Genomic DNA, 18,274 nt, shown 5'->3' with positions numbered 1-18,274 from the left:
AAATAGCAATGACAAAATGATGTAGTGCAGCTGTACATGAATTGCGCCACAGTCAGTGAACATGAAACTCTTTGTGAATAAAAACAACATAAAGCTGCTGCTGCTGAGGTCGACCTGGTTGTTGATGACGGCGCTCATTCGCAGATTGGAACTAAGGCTTGCACCTTGCGGCAAAACTGACCATGAATGCCTCTGTACCCGTCTGTACGTTGTACCCCATCTATGAATGTTCGCAATGAGGTGTGCTTGTGTGAGAAGGAAAAGTAAATACTATAAACTTTCTGGATACTTGAGAGAGATTAATAAATGTTTCTGCTGCTGTCTGCTAAACTAAAAGTGACAGTGTCTGATTTTCAAATGCCATCTCCTTCTTCTCTTTTCTTGTTCAATTTACAAGAAATTATACAAGGGCAAACACATGATTATATGAATTTGACATACTGCAGTATAACTTTCATATGATTACTCAGTAAAATATCATTGATATCGTTGATAAATTGTGATATTGTTAGGAGAAAGCGCTGAAATGTATCTGAATGCAAAATATTCAGAATCATCCATATCATTATCTACCGTTCAGGTACCGTAGCTCTCAGTCTCAAAAAGGTTGGTGAAATGAGGAAACAGAGAAGTCTAGTCGTGTCTCTATCGGACCCCTTCACATACAGTACATTATGTTGAAAGGTTATTATGGAATTATTGATCAATAACACCAAAAATATCCTGCCAACAATATTTAGTCTTCAGTCAGGCACTGATGAAGCTCAAATAGTACAGATCAACACCATTACTATGATAGATCAGTAAAAAGGCACAGATTTTTTCTGGGAACTCTATAAATGCAGTTTGTGGTGAAGACGTAAACAACAGGGTCAAAGGTCTGCACTCATGTTATGGGTCTGGACGACTCCCATTCAGGCTCAACACACTTTACCGTCTGTCATTCCAGATTCAGACGGCTGCTTATGCAACCCCACGGGTCCTGAGAGACACATGAATGCGTGTGTTCAGCAGTGTATTATGCAACCCGGCCTCTACAGTAAGCATGTGCATCCCTATCAGTTGCATGCAATCACACCACCGAGTTCATCCGTCATGACACAACGAGTCATTGTGTGCTCTTCTGTGTCTATCTGTATCTGTATGTGTTTGTGTGTATGAAACATAGATAGGCTGTAACCTTAAACGAAGCAGCTGGCTGTCAGCAGACACCTCCAGGCTCTGTGTGTGTGTGTCACTAACATACATCACAGAAAGTCACTATGATCAAAAATGCTGCTGGACTGAAAGTGAGCTTGGCATTTTACTCTATAATTAACCATGACATGCAGCTTCTTTCATGTGAGTCTGGTCCAGACGTTGTAATAGACAGAACAATTCAATCTTTACTAATCACTTACTGAATTGTCACCTATTTTGATAAATTATGAATCAGTTTAAGTTTTCAATAATTAAAATAAGCTCTAATTTTTCAACATTTTCTGACATTTTATGGACTTATCAAGAAAATAATAACAATCAACAGATTAAGTGATTATGGAAAAATCACCATTAGTTGCAGCCCTAATCTAGTCTGCACAAAATAATTGAGCACATTAGGTGATTGTTTCAAGGTGAAATAAGCCAGTTCTTCGACATGGACTGTGGATAATGTCCAGAGATCTCTGGGTTTGGACATTCTCCGGGGGTTGCAAGCAGGAGAATCTCAAGAGGATCCAGGTCAGGCGGATGGTGCCTGGCTTCAACACGCCAGGTGAGACATTCACTCATTCACTTGCTTTGGATTATGTGTTGCTTCTTGTGCCGTGTTATTTTTAAATATGGCAAACTATTGTGACTATATGATATAAATCATGAAGAGCAAAGTTACACTAATTTAGTGTAAATTTAGTGTAAACTAATTTACAGTCCCATCTGCAAAATCCTAACATCATTCTGAATTGGTAAACAAATCTTTTCCAAAAGATGTTTGGTACATCAATTAAAACATACACCTTAACTATATAGGTTGGGGAAACACTGGCAAATTTGAGTGGGGATCAAACAAATCTCCTTTCTCTGTTCTTTGGGAATCACTGATCTTGGGAGCCGACAGAAGAATATTTGGAAAGGATCTGGAGCATCTCCATCCGACAATCTCTCAAGAATGACCATAACTCAGTGCATGTGTGAAAGCAGCTATGGAGTAATACAAGTCCAAATATAGCAACAGTGTCAGCGAGACCACAAACTGTGACAATTATCTAAATATGTCGACATACTATTCAGTCGAGTCGAGTGAAATGAGAAACAGGATTGGTGCTGCTGCAGTGCCGCACATTACAGCAGCACATTTCAATCCACTCCTGTAGAGGTCAAAGATCAAAGGTCGCTGTCTTGTTCTTCCGAACAGTCTCACTCAGTCCCACATTTTTATCTTTGGTGGTTGGATAAAAAGGGCAAAATGTACCAGTTCTAGGACAATGTGATCACGAAGGAGTTAAGATGGAAGGTCTAAAAAATAAGAGGCCGTATGTAAACACTAAATTTTGAAAATCTGTGTAAATAAAAGATAGCAGAAAAGTAGTGATGTTCACAAGATCTAACTATAAAATAACTAGAGAGGAACACAGGGCTTATGTTAAGAACACTGGACCTGATGTTGTTCCCCCAGGACACAAATGTGGCAAGAAGTCAGTGAATGTAACTAAACACGAGTGAAAAATCATCTTATTCATCTTCCGGCTTCTCCTCTCAAGGGGTTGCCACAGCCCATTCTCTGCCTGGGAGATATTGTTCTTGTTTAACAATAAAAAATAAAAACCCTTGACAGTCAGAAACAAACACTAGACTCTTGTGAGAACGGGTGAATGTCACATGGTGCTCCCTGAGAAATTATTATCCTGGGCAATAATAATGAACAGATCATTTAAAGTACAAAATAGTAAAATTAAGAAGTACCAGTCCACTTTAAGCACTATATAAATAAATATATATAGTAATGTACAAAGGTCTTAGTACACTGCCAGTTTGCTACTATAAAATTAATTATTACTGTATGGTCATGATGGCATTACCACAACAGCAAATCTAATGGTGTAATGCCTGAGACTTTTGCACAGCACTGTATATGGTGAAGTACCATGGTTCTCAAACTACAGTACGTGCTCCACTGGTGGTACTTGGAGGAAAATCAGAAATAGCGTTTCACTGTATATACCAGGCAATGTGTTCAGAGTGGGCCTGAGGAATTTTGACTGGAATGCGTAGAAAATAACATAACAATTATAATAAAATAAAGGACTACTTCACCCATTTGAAACTGCAACGCTAATTTTGCACATTTTAGACCCACTCGTAGGGGGAGGGGACCTCATTCCCAGAATGTAAACAATGTCCGCCATCTTTGCTAAAAGTTAGGCTAACAGGACCAAATGTCACTAGTGGGCACGTAACAAAGAAAAGAATGAAGATATTTCTCAACTCAGGGGAAACTGAGGTTAGGAAGTAAAATTTTTCAAAAATGCTACCCCTATTCTAGTAATACAAAGCTAAATGCAAATCACTGAATTATTCCTTGAAATAATAATAATTCGATGATTTTATTGGGAATAAACCTGCCACCTGTGAAAAGTCCGTAGGTGAGTTAGCTCGACCTATTTACACCACTGTATCGTAACATTTAGTGATAACGTTGTTACTTCAATAGCTTAATTTTTCTCTGGTGGTACTAAAGTTTGAGAACCACTGGTGTAGTAAATTGACTTCCACTGACTGAATAAAGCAGAAAATACAGTGACAAAGTGGCATCATTATTTCACCACAATCAACACCATTCAGTCCATTTTACTCTCTTTTGTTAACGTAATGCTATCATCACACTCACACAACGTAGCCTTTGACTCATTCCAAGAATATCAAACCCGGAAAACGTAATAGGTTTGCAATAATAGCCTCCATCTCGTTTGTGTTTACATGTTCAGTCTGCATTTACACGGCAGTCTTCATATTAAAAGGCCTCAGTTTCAGGAGGCTTGAAACCTCTAACTGGAACATTTAAATAGCACACAGCACATACATGATTACATGATCATTATGTCACAGGCCTTTTTTCTCGCAGAAGCCTTAGCAGAGAAAGCACAGATGTTGACGATAACATGAAAAACTCAGCACAAGTGTCCCAGTGAGATATGAATGACAGTGATGCAGCACAGAAAAATACCAACACCCTGAAACGAAGCAGCAAAATGGAATACAGCCACATCCATGCAGCACCTACTATGACAAATCAAAATGTCTGCACTGAAAAAGGGGGCCTTTTATTCACACCTCCGCTTTTTAAAACGGCAAAATGACACCGAGTACTGAGTTAAAACAGTCATAAACAAAGAAAAGAGAAACATCTACTGCTCTGTCCGACACTGACTTCACTGAGAGAGATTGTGTACACCAACATCTACACATACATTTAAAAAAACATTAGATTAACTGCTGAATATCACCTTGATTGGGTACCTTGCTGATGGTACCCAATCATTGTTGATTTGACACTCTAATGTCAAGTTTTAAGATGATTTACTGTACTTCTAACCCAAGCCCTGATAAATGGGAGGGTTGTATCCGGAAGGGCATCTACCAAGTCACATATGAAGATCATCCACTGTAGCAACCCCAGGAAAGGGAGAAGCCAAAAGACAAAAAAGATGTAATCGACAGTAGCTTCACCTACTTCCTACAATGCCACCATATGTCATGTCATATTCAAAAACTACTACAACTTTGAGGAGCATTGAGAACTAGAGATGTTCCAATACCATTTTTTCCCTCCCGATACCGATTCCGATACTCATGCTGTTGGTATCGGCCGATACCGAGTACATATACCGATACCAGTGTGTTAAAAAAAAATTCATACTATGCCTGCGTGTGATACTGTGATATGATTATCATTGTGGTAAGGCCTTGCTCAGGTTAAACCCTTTGTAAAACATGAATGAATGAATGGAAGCCATTTATTTTTATATTAGTTTTAAATAGAACAGTATAAAAAACAGTAGTGCAACAGCAACTTAAATACATATAGGAATAATTATAAAAAACGAATTAAAGTGCAGCCATTATGTACTAAAATAAAAAGGCATTTAAATCTTTAAATAGTGTAGTATTTGTGGTATCGGATCGGTGCCTGGACTCCAGTACTCGCCGATAACGATACTAGCATTTTCGGCAGTATCGGAGGCTTTTCCGATACTGGTATCGGAATCGGTACAACTCTATTGAGAACCTAACCTCAAGTAACTTTTTTTGATTGTTCATAGTGTTTGAAGGATGACCTAAAAACAGGTGCAGCTCTGAGATTACGGACCACAATGAGCAAGTAGGTCCTCGTGTAACTGGACCAGAAGCTTCGTCTTCATCCTTGGCTCTGAGTCAAACGTTCTACTGATAGACAGAGGTTGTGCTTTGTCATCTACTTTGTTTGGCTCCGATTTAAAATTCTGCCCTTGAAAATCGTAAAGGTTGGAGGATGTCCAGTCCTCCCTGGTGACCTCTGGATTGCACGTCATATTTTTGTGCAGATGACGTAGTTCTGTTGACTTTGTCAGACTGTGACCTACATGAAATTTTGGAATTCTCAGCAGCACTTTAGGGATCTTGTAGTCATTGATATTTATTTATATAGCAGCACGTTAAAAACAACAAGAATAATCTTCCACAGATGTCTCATGCACTTTTGGTAAAGGGATGATGAGGATAGGATTAGGGAGGCAAGTAGCTAAACTCCTTCTTGAGCCGTGTTTCCACAGTGGAAAGTTTTGGTACAGTACAATGTGGGTTTTTAGCGTTTCCACAAGTAATAGCACCAAAATAACCATCCCAAACAATTCAATTCTTTGGCACCCTTCGCTTGGGGTACCAGAGTATAATGGTAAGGTACTGTCAGGGTGGAGCTAGACCGCATTTCAAACCGTACTGTACCAAACCAAATCTTACCATGATGGAAACAATAAAGTACATCTATCTATTTGGAAAACAATCTGAATACCTTATGTACAGTATATGTGCTAGTTTAAATTTGGTCAAAGTGCATGGTTCTAATCTGGTTCCAGAATTGGATATTAGCTGATACCACACCAAAATAGAGCAAATTTCTTTTGAAATAAAATGATTTCTATTACTGTTATTGTTTTTGGCATTATGTGCAAGGTTGCACAGGCTGCAGTAAACCACAGAGCACTTATTTTAAGAGCAAAAACAACTCAACTGAATGTTTAGTGGGCTTCACATACAAACACTGTGGCTGTAGGAGCACAAACAGTTCTCACAGCTTTTCAGGAACATAATATCTTAGTACTTGTAAGTAGACTTCCATACATTAGTTAAAGATGATGGAGAGAATGAGGGACACTGATATTGTATAACATATCACATATATCACTGATAATATCACTGATTAACACATTTGCATAACATTTTTGTTACAAGACAACAGATTAGTCCGTCTGGATCAACAAACAACTCTGGTTTAACAGCTTCAGACATACTGGTACCAACGCATGCAGCCAGGCGAGACATTTCGATTATTTGCAATCCAATATTTGCACCAAACAAATGTAACCGGCGCCTGATGGCAGCTCTGCGTTTATACGTGAATGTGAAAATGTCACAGGCATCTCCCTTCATCATCTGAACCATATAATTTATTCACTGGTCAATAATATAATGTAGTAAAAGAGAGACCAAATATAGATGGAGAGAAAATGTAGTTAGCAAAGGGCATGTTTTGATTTTAAAACCCTTATCATTAGGACAACCATACAACTGTCCTTGTCTAAGTTTATAAATAGCTCTGTATCAAATTGATCAATAAACAATAAAGATGGATGATGTTGGAGTATAATAGGTTTGCAGTTGCACATAAAGCGACGGAAAAACAAAAAACACTCAAGAGTCAGGGAACACGCACTGCTCTATTTTTACGAATATTTATTTACTTTTTTACATAGTTTCACTAGCAACACTGACATTACTATGAATGGAATGCTACAGTGCATCAAGAGTAGTCAAGTTAGATGATTTAGCTGCAGTTGTTCCCATTTATGAAGCATTAAGGTCTATGAAACAATGAAATAAAATTAATTAAAAATTAATTTATCCTTCATTGACCAGAAATCCCCAATTTTGTAAAAAAAAAAACAAAACTACAGCATCACCTCCCCTGATAGTTTCATGGATACCGATATGTTTGTATGAATATGTTGCAGTGTCAATTCATGCATCTACCCATTTAAATTAGGGTTTATAATCTGTGCATATTAAGAGTAGGTCGACACTGTGTGGCCTTAAAGAGAAAATTGGCACATTGGTCAAAATAGCATCTAAACCACAGGGGTGAAGAAACAAAGTACGAGAGAAGACAATGATCCAGCACACTTCAGAATAGACCTATTTTACAGTGTCACAGTAATCAGTGGACTTAATGCTCGACATCACGCACATACATACGAAGTGACACGTCCCGTCATTCTATGTAAATGGTGCGTCTCAGATGTGACAAATGGACATAGCTATTTATGGACAGCAGGCAGGGATGAAAATAGAGATGGGGGTTGTCTATGTATGGGACAATACCACTTTTTAGCCAAAAGTGATATCAGTCCTTTCAGACCTTTAAAACTAGGAATTTGTTGCATTACATTTTTACGGTCTCTACATAGTGAAGGATTTGATATATGGGATTAGTGGATTGTACATTTGTATCTGTCCGATATCCAATCCAGTGATTTCAACCAGTATGGGACTGATACGAGGGGTGGAACGGTTCATTTAAAAAATCCATCCCATTCGGCACGCTTGTCACGGTTCAGGGCACGTGTGTACCATTCGGTTTATGACACGCAACGTAGCCTAAGCCTTGCGCCAGGAACCCGGTGAAGTATTTTTTCCTGTCAGTTGCAAAAATGTCAAGAGAAGACAGGAGCAAGTGAGAGGAGCAGACCCGCCCACTTTATAAAAGCCACACAAGTGAGCATCTTTCTGAAGCACTGACACAAGCAGTGACAGAATGGAATGGAAACTAGAATAAAAATATAAATGTGTAAATGCAGCAATGTCTCACCTCCTACTGTTTCTCTGGATTGTCACAATGATGTGATTAATCCCTAATCAAGCTGTCTCATTATTTCAGTTTTTGCAAGATGAAGATGATATGTCCATAAGAATATCTGATGAAAAAAATCTAATTATTAGGCTATAGATCTGATACATAGTATGGTATGAGTGTAAAAAAAATAGAAAAAAACAACACAACCCCAAACCGTGACCGTGTCCCTTTACCAAAACCGCATCATATCGGTCCATTCCTCTGAGGTACATCAATTAAATGGTTGGCCAATTAAGTGGGGCAATCATTTATGTAAAATAAAGTCATTTTTTGTTCCCTAAAGACTTGCTGAGTGCAATAAAAATGAGATTGTTTTAATTTTTTTGGTTCATATGACAATGTTTAGTCCATTTAATGTATTTAATATTTAGTTTTAACATTACTTTCATTTAAAATATACAATTCCACTGCAGGGGAGCCACGAAATGCAGCCTGGAGAGACAGTAATTGTTGTTGGTAAAAGGTCATTGATGATGAGCAATCACATGCATCATTTGTTATTATTAAACTAAAATGGCCATCTATCTGCAATCAGCTTCCCTCATTTCTTAAGACCAGCATCTGCCACAGAAAATCCAGACATTGTTTGACCTCTAAATAAAAAAAAAAATTAAATTTAAGGGAAACCTCATTTGCTTCAACTGAGAAATCAAACTGATTCTCAACAGTACAAATAAAATACACATTTTGTTAAACAACATCACTTACACTGAGAATGGGACAGAGAATGTTGGCTTATAAAAAAAAATAAAACCGCTCTTTGTATGAACACCATCAATCTAATCAGTTGTGGTTATGAAATAATCTATAATGTTTTATTAGGCAATCTGCCAGGGTCTTGATTTACACAAATGATAATAAACAAAAGGAAAACAATATTGTCAAGTCATTTTCTATTTTTATTTCCTCTCTATGTTCTTATTATTGAAGAGCTAATATTACAGAGTTACTACATATATTAGATAGACCAATTTTTTGGTTGTGTTTCTTAGGGGTTATGCATTACATTACATTACATGTCATTTAACAGACGCTTTTATCCAAAGTGACCTACAATAAGTGCATTTCAACATTTTGGTACAAACAAGAGGTAGAAGTAAGTAAATGCTTCAAGTAAGCCAAACTATGAAGTGCTAGTCATACGTGCGATGTGAAAGTAAGTGCTTTTTTTGTCGAAGTTGTTGTCTTAGACGAGGTAGAGTCGAAAGAGATGTGTTTTTAGTCAGATTATGCAGGACTGTTTGTGTATTTCCGTGCTGGACCATATACACTGTTGAATATTATGTAGAGCCCAGAGTAGCTATTATTACACACCACAGTAGCACATGGGGATCTTTAAAAAAATGAATGTCACATGATATAACTTTCTTCAATTTCAATATAAAAGATTTTTTGTTTTCTGTCAATAAAGAATTTTAAAACAACACTTAACTAGTTTCCTCAACTTTTACTCGGGAGTAAAATGTTACCTTTATATATCTGACATTTTATTGTGAAATAGACTGATTTAAAAACAGTTGGCATCAACAAAGCTTTTTTTGCCCATAAAACTGACACTTAATGGATATTTTCTTACAAGTTAGATATATTTGTGTGAAAAACGCAATAAATCGGCAGTTTCTACAATACTCAAAGTCACTTAAATCATCCTTTTTCATCACTCTGATGCGCGGTTTGAACTTCAGCAGCTCGCCTTGACCATGTCTACAAGACAAAAACCACTGATTTGCAGTCATGTGATTGGCTGATAAGACATTTGTGTTGACACAAAGTTGAACGGGTGTTTCTGTTGTTGAATGTGGGCTTATGACAAATGTAACTACTTGCAGGGACAGCTGAAATCTGATCACTTGTGCATTCAATTAACAATAAAAGTTTTTTTTATCAGACTATCTGCCAGATTCTTTATTTACACAAATAATAGTAAACAATAGGCCTTTTTTCTCGCTCTGCTATTCACAAACAGCAGGACCATGACTACATGTACAGTGTGTGCCTGATAAATCTGTCAAAATGGGCCCTGATCTCAGTGTGTTTTGTTAACAGCCAACTGAACAAAACAGTGGCCCTCTAGTGAGATGTGTTATCTCTACAGCCTGAGATGAAGGACTGACTAGCCTGTCTGATGAGGATGATGATGGAGGGGGAGGGGGGCTGCCCTGACGTGTCGCCTGACGAAAAATAACACAGCAGGCAATAACACTTCACACAGATGTCACCTTGTTTTGATTTAGAATCTGAATACGTACGATAATCCATCAGGCGAGGCCCGTGTGAGCAAAATGACAGTTTTCTCGATCCGTGATTGACTGCGCCGTCACATGAGCAAAGTTGCCCTTACTGTGAAAATGCCAAAAGAGCTCCGACACCACAGATTTATGACAAGATCGGTACATTTGGCCTAATGTAATGCGCAGAGCGGAGGCCTCGTCCTTCTGCTTCACAGCACAGCAACTGCTGAGCTGCTGGAGATTGGACCTGACACTGTTGTTGTGTTACGGCTTTAACATACACATCTACGTGTAGTTATGGGGGATATGATTAATTAAAGACTTTGTGCGAGAAACAATTCCTTTTTGATCATATTTTGACGCTTTCTGTTGATCAACAACCAAACAACTGGAGCACTACACCAAATACTCAAAGCAATACGTTTTACATGGCTAACAAGTTTGGCTCGAGTCCATTTTGTAGGCAGCTTATCACTGTTTTCATTAGCACTTTAGCCAAAAGCAGCAGCTAGCATAGCCAGCGTTAGCTCGTTAGCCACAGAGCTAGTGGCAACTGTGTTTGCTTTACGGGGTAGCTTTGCTATTAGCCTACTCGTGTTAGTTAAATTCCATGAGTAAGCTCACTGGCAAAGCCCGTGGCAGTAATGCGTCGTCATAACTGTCAGTGACCCCCACCCCCCAATCCCAGTCCAAACTGAGGAGAAGGCCAGCTGTAGAGTCAGTTTACTGCAAACAAATAACGTCATAAACGGTAAACAAACAAAAGGGAGTCGTGTTGTTGAAGGTGGATTTCACTGTGCGGGTCAGCGAGTTCACGAACACCCGATGATTTGAGGTACTCGTCTGCTCATTTGTAAAACAAAGCAAGGTTATAGGACAGGAGAAGCAGCTCAAACTAGATCTACCAGGGCTACACACACGCACACAGTCATCATAATCGCATACAGTGTGTGTGTGTGTGTGTGAGTGAGTGTGTGCGACCCCCCTTCCCAACAACACAGTGACAGATTTGAGCTGAAGACTCTGCTGCTGCTGTTGTGTCAACATGTTCAGACCCATCAGGAGTGACCCAGCCCTCTGACCTTTATAGTGGACCCGCAGGTTGTTCTGTGACAGCCCAATGTAGCTGTATTTATCCTTGGGGCTCCAGGATCGGGGTAAAGGGGTCTCTTCCTCGTTAACAGCCGGATAGAGCCGCTTCAGCCGCTCGTTCAGCTCGTGCTCCTGGTAGTTAAAAGCAGGATCCCCTAAAGGCAGACTTCCCGCTCCGAGCTCTGCCATATTCTTTTTCCTTTTCGCGACTTAATGTTCGTTCCTTTCTGTCCAAAAGCCCCGTGTCACTCCGCTGGAGCTGTGGGCTGAGAGCGAGAGGGACTGAGGGGAGAAAATAGCACCAGCAGCAACACTGGTGTGACATCCCCGGATAAGCAGCAGCGGCAGCAGACTGTATGCTGCATTGTGGTTAATGTAGTTCCGCTGCGCGCCCGCGTCATGCTCAGGTCCATGGGAAAGACTACACAGCTCCCCTGCAGTGACCCTGGTTCAGGGCTTTCAGGGAGAAACGAATCAAGGAAATGTGTTATATTTCAGCGGTTACATTGATATAAATACATTAAATTATTTCACACTTACTCTATCTATACGTGTCACATGTATGAGAGAAACGTAAGCCGTACATGTACTGGCTAGCTACTGTGACAGAATGAATGTCCCCATTGATTTCAGAACAAAATCAAGTGCGATGTTTGTAAAAATGTGCCTGTTAGTCAAATGTTTTAGCACATGTTTTTCGTATTTTATATTGCCATGACTTCCATGTTAATTTGGCAGCTGCAGATTCCTGTGATATTTCTAAAGTAAGTTACTTGTTTAATTATCATATTGTTTGTTACCGGGACCAGGCAGAGTTAGTGGCTAATACTAAGGTAAAACATATAATAACAATAACTTAACCTAAGCTTAAATTAACTTTAGGAAGTGTACATAATCTCTGTTTAGACCAAGAACAAAGTTTTCGTCTATTTGAAAACTAGTTAGGCGCGCCGCGGTCTACTATGTGGGGTCCTGCCGCTTGCACCCTCCTCGTTACCATGGGAACCCTTCTACAACGCTATGAGCTGTGACGCTAAACCTTTAACTCAAGACTTTCCAGACATGTCACCACACAAACATATTAAGTTTCCGCCACTAGCGCCGTTACAGAATCAAAGGTAAGCCATGAAGTGATCACTATGTTGTATTATCACAAGTAGTTCAGTAGTTAGTATAACTAGATGGTTAAAAAAACAAAGTTTGTTTTGTTTATTGGTATTAGCTGCCAATAAGATAGTAGCTAATGCCTCCTGGAGTCAAAAACACAAAAAAATGTTTTAAAACAAACAAGGAGGAAAACATAGAATATATCTATATCTGTCTAAATATCTATATGTCTTATCTTAATTTGCCTTTTAGCCACTGGGCCACTAAAATGAATGTTTCTGCAAGTAAACTGTAATTTTACAAGTTTTTACAAGAAATAATAATGTACTTTACTACTGTTTTTTGTAAAACAGTAAATTTGAACATGCATGGATAACGATGATTATTATATATCATTTTATAATTATATATATCATTATAATTATCACTATGGTGAAATAGCTTCTACATACTGATGTATTAACCATTACAGAAACAGAAAAAAATATTCTGTTCATTTAGGGCAGCTATGGCATAAAATTAACATCGGAGGGTTGTCTAATATATTCCTTAGGCATATATATATATGTATATATATATATATATATATATATATATATATATATATATATATATATATAAGTGGAACAATGTCGAGGGAGCAGCATATTTATAGCCTTTATTCCAAGTTCTGTTCCTTCATCTTTAGATTGATTTAGATTTCTAAACATGCAGGTAGACAGATAGAGAGGAACCAGGCCAGGAATAGTTTTTTATATACAAAGATCGACCAATGTGATGGCCATTTTAGCAGTGTACATGCTGTCTCCACATTCTATATCCTTTGACCACAGTGATCAGAATGACTGCAATTCAGGGGGAGAGCGAGATGGAGGATGTGGTGTTACAGGTGTTGTAACTGACCAAGCAGCTGCAGCAAGAAAGGTGAGCAAACCAAATAAATTACATTAATATGTGTAATAATCCAGGTTATGATTACTTCAATCAGACAATGTTGTGTTTTTGTTAACTTTTTGGGGATATTTGTTACGATCATTTTTTGTCATTGGAATTAAAACCTCAATTCTGAGGCCCTGATGAAAGTTCAGAGATTTAACGTGTGAATTGTAGTTTGGTTAAAGCTGTGGTTAGGATATCCGCATAAATGTAGTGACCAAACTAGCCGCACAAACCTGTATGTGCTTGCTCTGTTAGTTGTGTTTTTCAGGAAGCAGTCACATTTATGCAGGTACAGACAGAAAGCCCCGACTGCTGATGTACATGGAAAGTTATTTGAACAAGGAGCTCCATTCTATCAGCCCCCAAGAGCCAAAGTACCAGGAACTAAAGCTACAGGTACTAATATAACATAGACTGCACATGTGTATCACCGTCACAGGCCTCATTTAGTGTCTCAAAGCTATAACCTTCATCTGCTTTGGCCGCAGGTCCACCGTGATATCTTCGGTTGTTACATCAAGGAGTTTCAAACCTACCAACCCATCCTCTCTGCCATCAGGAAGGAGTATGAAAACATGTTAGGTCAGTACTGTAGCTGCTTCATCGTTGTGATTTCTGAAGATGAATTGCACATTTATACAGGTACAGTACAAGATTAAATGATAAATAAAAATAAAAGGTTTATATAATTGAAGGGCAACAAAGAATCTGTAATTATAATGGAGAAAAATATGAGAAATAGCCAGCTGCTGCAGGATTTGTAACAAAAGGTCCAAGTGATTTAACCTTACGGCATCATCATATAAACATTTTTTAGAAGGTCATCATGGCAACAATGAAGGAACTAAAAGAAATGCTTCTGTTTTTTTCTTATTAAAGCTTTGAACAGGAACTTTTAATCCACATAAAAATACAGAGGCATATGTTTTATTTAAAGTGCAGTCGTTCTAAAGGGAAGGAGAATAATATTGGTCCTTTCAGACTCTGTCTGTCTGCATATTAACAGGAAAACAACAGACATTAAGAGTCTAACTCAGAGAATTGAACTCGGATTCAGCTCAGTAATCATCATTTTTGTCAATTCTGAGCCAATAATTGTTGTCTGTCCTCTAAAATGTGAAAAATAATGAAGCATGCATGTGGTCCTCAGATCCCAAAGTGAATTTTTTTTTTCGCTTGAAGAATCAATTAACAGCAGTGAATGAGTAAAATACTGTAAATCAGGTCGTTGACTCGCAGACGTCCATGAAAGGACTCATTCAGCAAGTCAAGGTTGTCAATGATGATTGTTTCAGCTCTATGGTCTAAGAGTATGTATATATATATATATATATATATATATATATTTATTTATATATTCATATATATATATATATATATATATATATACATATATATATATATATATATATATATATATATATATATATATACATATATATATATATATCCTTCATCGTGCGTTGGTCATCTGTTCAGCCTATCAGCAGGATCAAATCCAAGAACTGGAACCACTGCGATCCCACTTGAGGCTGGTGAGGGAGGAATGTGAGAGGAAGATTCAGGCTCGCTGGGGAGAGGAGCGAGCTGAGATTGGAGCCTTGAAAAGGGAGAAGCAGCAGCTGCAGAGAGACATTGAGGCCATGAGGGAAAACGAAAAGGCCACGCAGACGGTGGTACATGGCATAATACTCACACACACGGTGTTGTAATGTAACTTAAGTACATCGTTCACATATCTCTACTTAGCTTTATTTATATTTCTAGCAACTTTTACTTTTACTCCACTACATTTCCCCTAACCGACTTGTTACTCGTTACTATCAAATAAAATTAGAAGAAGTTGGTATTATGGTCTGTATTTATATGGAGCTTTTCTAGTCTTGATGAGCTGCTTTACCCTACAGTTTTCACCCATTCACACGCTGCAACGTGGGGTTAAGTGCCTCTGCTCAAGGACACATATAGACTAGTAGAGCCAGGAATTCAACCTCCTTCCACAACCTTCCAGTTGAAAGACAACTCACCCTACCACTGAGCCGCTATGGTTCAAGTCTCCATTTAAATGACTTTTGATAAGTACAGTTGATGTCATACTTAGTAATATTATAAAAAGTGACTTCAACTTCTACCAAAGTCATTTTCTGGTAAAGATACTTTTACTCAAATATCCCTTTAAAGTACTTTATACGAGACTGCTTTTTAAGGCACAACCACATGTACTCCCTGTTTTAAATGGCAGAAATCCTTTTGTTCAGATCATAACATAGATAGATTATTGATAGATTATTGTTATCTCTGTCTTTTCGGTCCTCTCCAGGTAGAACATGTGCAACGTGAGCTGTCAAAGCAGTATCTGCGGTACAGAGAGGAGCGCGATGCTCGCAGGTTGCTGATTGGGCAGCTCAGTGACCTGACAAGAGCGACTGTGAAGACGGAGACCCCCGCAGGTGACAACGCAGGTGAGTCCAAGCAGGAAATCACACCTGACGTCGACTGTGGGTTAGGGTTAGACTGTTGGATGCCAATTTCAGGTGACATTCTCCTCATTGAATGAGAACAACCTCTGAGTCAACAGCCTACATACTGAAAATATCCATTTAACAGGTTTAAGACAACACTTGTTTGTTTTTTTTACTATTTTGTGGTGTTTTTTTCTTTAATTCTCACAATTTCACATGCAAACTTTGTTGTTTGGCGTTTTGCTGCCAAAGATGGTTGTGATTATTAATAACTATTAATGATTAATGATACAAACAGGCCAGAGCATCGTTGGTTTTTTTTCAAAACTAGAATGATAAAGGTGCATCACACAGAGCTGAGAAAATCTTACAATTTTGCTTTAAAAATAGCGATATTTAAATGCAAAATATTAAAAGTAAAATATTTCAATCCCGAATGACACGTTCATGTTAGTCATTTATAAATAAGTGGCCGATTATCACCCTCTTTCCCACTGTTGCAACCCTCTGGGGACCTAATATCTAAATCTAATGTATATAAAAAAACAAGTTTGAAATGTTCTGAGATTCTGTTTCCCTTCTGAAAGAAGAGGATAAAGACCCAGTGGAGCTGCAGCTCGCTCTGAAGGTGTGTCGGGTTGACCTGACCAGAGCTCAGGAGGAGCTCAGCAAGATGAAGGCAGAGTACTGGGATGTTGTGCCGCGACGTAACTGGGACACGCTGGAAGAAACGCACAAGCAGACTCTCCTGCAGGTGCCTCATACTCTAGACACAGAAACGTGCCGTACAATCTCTGTAAAACAATATAAATGACAGTTTTTCAAATGAAATAATGTGTAAAAACGTCCCGGCTGTGCAGTTGCACACACTACAGGCTGATTTTAATCAGGTGAAGAGTGAGTACGACACACTGCTGGAGCTGCACAACAACAGAGGCGATGTGAAGGTGGAGACTCTCGACTCCACAAGTGTGCAGCAGGTACAGTGATTTACACTCAAAGACGCAAAAGATTTGGGTCCAGTGTAGAGGTACACCAATTTATTGATATATTTATTTATTTATATATTAATATGTTGGCCAATTATTCCAGATTGCTCTCAGAAACTCAACAATGTGAAGTCACTGAAACTTTTTTTTTTTTACATCCCAAATTTTAAAAATATTAATATTTAGTTCATTCATTATTTATTTTTACTGGAAATACTGTATATGATTGTAGATTTACAAAATGTAGAGTGGGAGACAGATCTATAACTGGTTTCTGACGATGAGCTGGTTTTTTTTTGAGTTGTAAACAGTTACATTTTATCAGATGGAGGGGGGGAAAAATCTGCTTAACCGTTAAGAGTTCTTTTAAAAATGTACTAATTTGTTCCTAGTGGCAGAATATGCCACCTTCCCCAAAAAATGCTGTAAAAACATTATATATTAATATTTTTTCACACTTTAAATTAGTCAGCCTTTTAAAACAATTTCAGCCTGAAATATACATATCAAATATTAATAATATATATAATTTTTAAATTGTAACCCTTTAAAGGCCATTATGTTTACACAACTCAACAAAAAAACTACAATCATTTCCATAAAATACCATTCAAGAAGTATTGGGTTATCATTATCAGCCTGTATATTTTAGCTTTAAAAGATTGACTCATGTGGAAAAGATTATTAATATATAATGTTTTACAACAGCGTGGCATTCTCTGCCGCTTGGAACAAAATAGTAAGTTCTTGTGTAGCTTAGCCATTTTGGGCTGAGAGTATTACCAAAAATGAATATCCTCTTGAAAATGTACACAGGAACATGTCCCCAGGAACTCTTAAGGGTTAATATATGGGCCAAAAAATGAGGGCAATTATCAATTATCAGCCATTGACTATCATAGAAAATCCTGTATCAGTCGACCTCTATTCCTAAATACAATATGTTGGTTTTGGTTGTAATGTGTTATCTCTGTGTAGTTTCTGCTCCTTCTCTAAAATGTTGCTCTCTCAACTTAAACTCCCCAACAGCTTGAAACTTCTGATGAGCCAGCTTTACCTCCAGCTCTTGACCAATCGGAGGAAAACGCAGAATCCAATGATTTTCCAGCGAGCAACTGATGTGGAGTTTGAAATTCACTGTTGCTTATTCTTGAATCACACAAAAAACAAATATGTACAGTAGATATTATAAATACAAGAATAAAAAAAAGTGCCATTCATCTCCATTTTACTAGGATCATCCAATAAACACACACATAAACTGTTATTCACCAAAGTGTGTCATGTGTGTTATTGAGCAATAATCTCTTG

The 18,274-nt window shown here is 38.1% G+C and overlaps 2 protein-coding genes across 3 annotated transcripts in view; one reads left to right on the top strand and one right to left on the bottom strand.

Moving 5' to 3' along the window:
• The window catches only part of ranbp10 (RAN binding protein 10), a 35,280-nt gene extending 23,491 nt beyond the window's left edge, over positions 1 to 11,789 (bottom strand). Inside the window, exon 1 of the mRNA XM_044035739.1 lies at positions 11,457 to 11,789. Within this exon, the coding sequence (XP_043891674.1) occupies positions 11,457 to 11,655 (199 nt within the window). The 5' untranslated portion in view covers positions 11,656 to 11,789. The remainder of the gene's footprint in view (positions 1 to 11,456) is intronic.
• A 19-nt stretch (positions 11,790 to 11,808) lies between these two features.
• On the top strand, positions 11,809 to 18,234 carry tsnaxip1 (translin-associated factor X interacting protein 1). 2 transcript variants are annotated; one of them, XM_044035741.1, is made up of 9 exons: positions 11,809 to 12,584; positions 13,407 to 13,497; positions 13,768 to 13,908; positions 14,001 to 14,094; positions 14,992 to 15,188; positions 15,833 to 15,974; positions 16,565 to 16,728; positions 16,835 to 16,954; positions 17,993 to 18,234. In XM_044035741.1, exons 1-9 carry the CDS (start codon positions 12,487 to 12,489, stop codon positions 18,080 to 18,082), a joined length of 1,137 nt encoding a protein of 378 aa, XP_043891676.1. In that variant the 5' UTR covers positions 11,809 to 12,486; the 3' UTR covers positions 18,083 to 18,234. The 2 variants fall into 2 exon arrangements, with proteins under 2 accessions (XP_043891676.1, XP_043891675.1); XM_044035740.1 differs by having other exon boundaries at positions 16,562 to 16,728.
• The last annotated feature ends 40 nt before the right edge of the window (positions 18,235 to 18,274 follow it).

The sequence above is a fragment of the Solea senegalensis genome, linkage group LG10 (assembly GCF_019176455.1).
Source record: "Solea senegalensis isolate Sse05_10M linkage group LG10, IFAPA_SoseM_1, whole genome shotgun sequence".
Classification (NCBI taxonomy): Eukaryota; Metazoa; Chordata; class Actinopteri; order Pleuronectiformes; family Soleidae; genus Solea; species Solea senegalensis.
The sequence above is the reverse complement of the archived record's forward strand: the minus strand, read 5'-3'. Positions and strand labels throughout refer to the sequence as shown.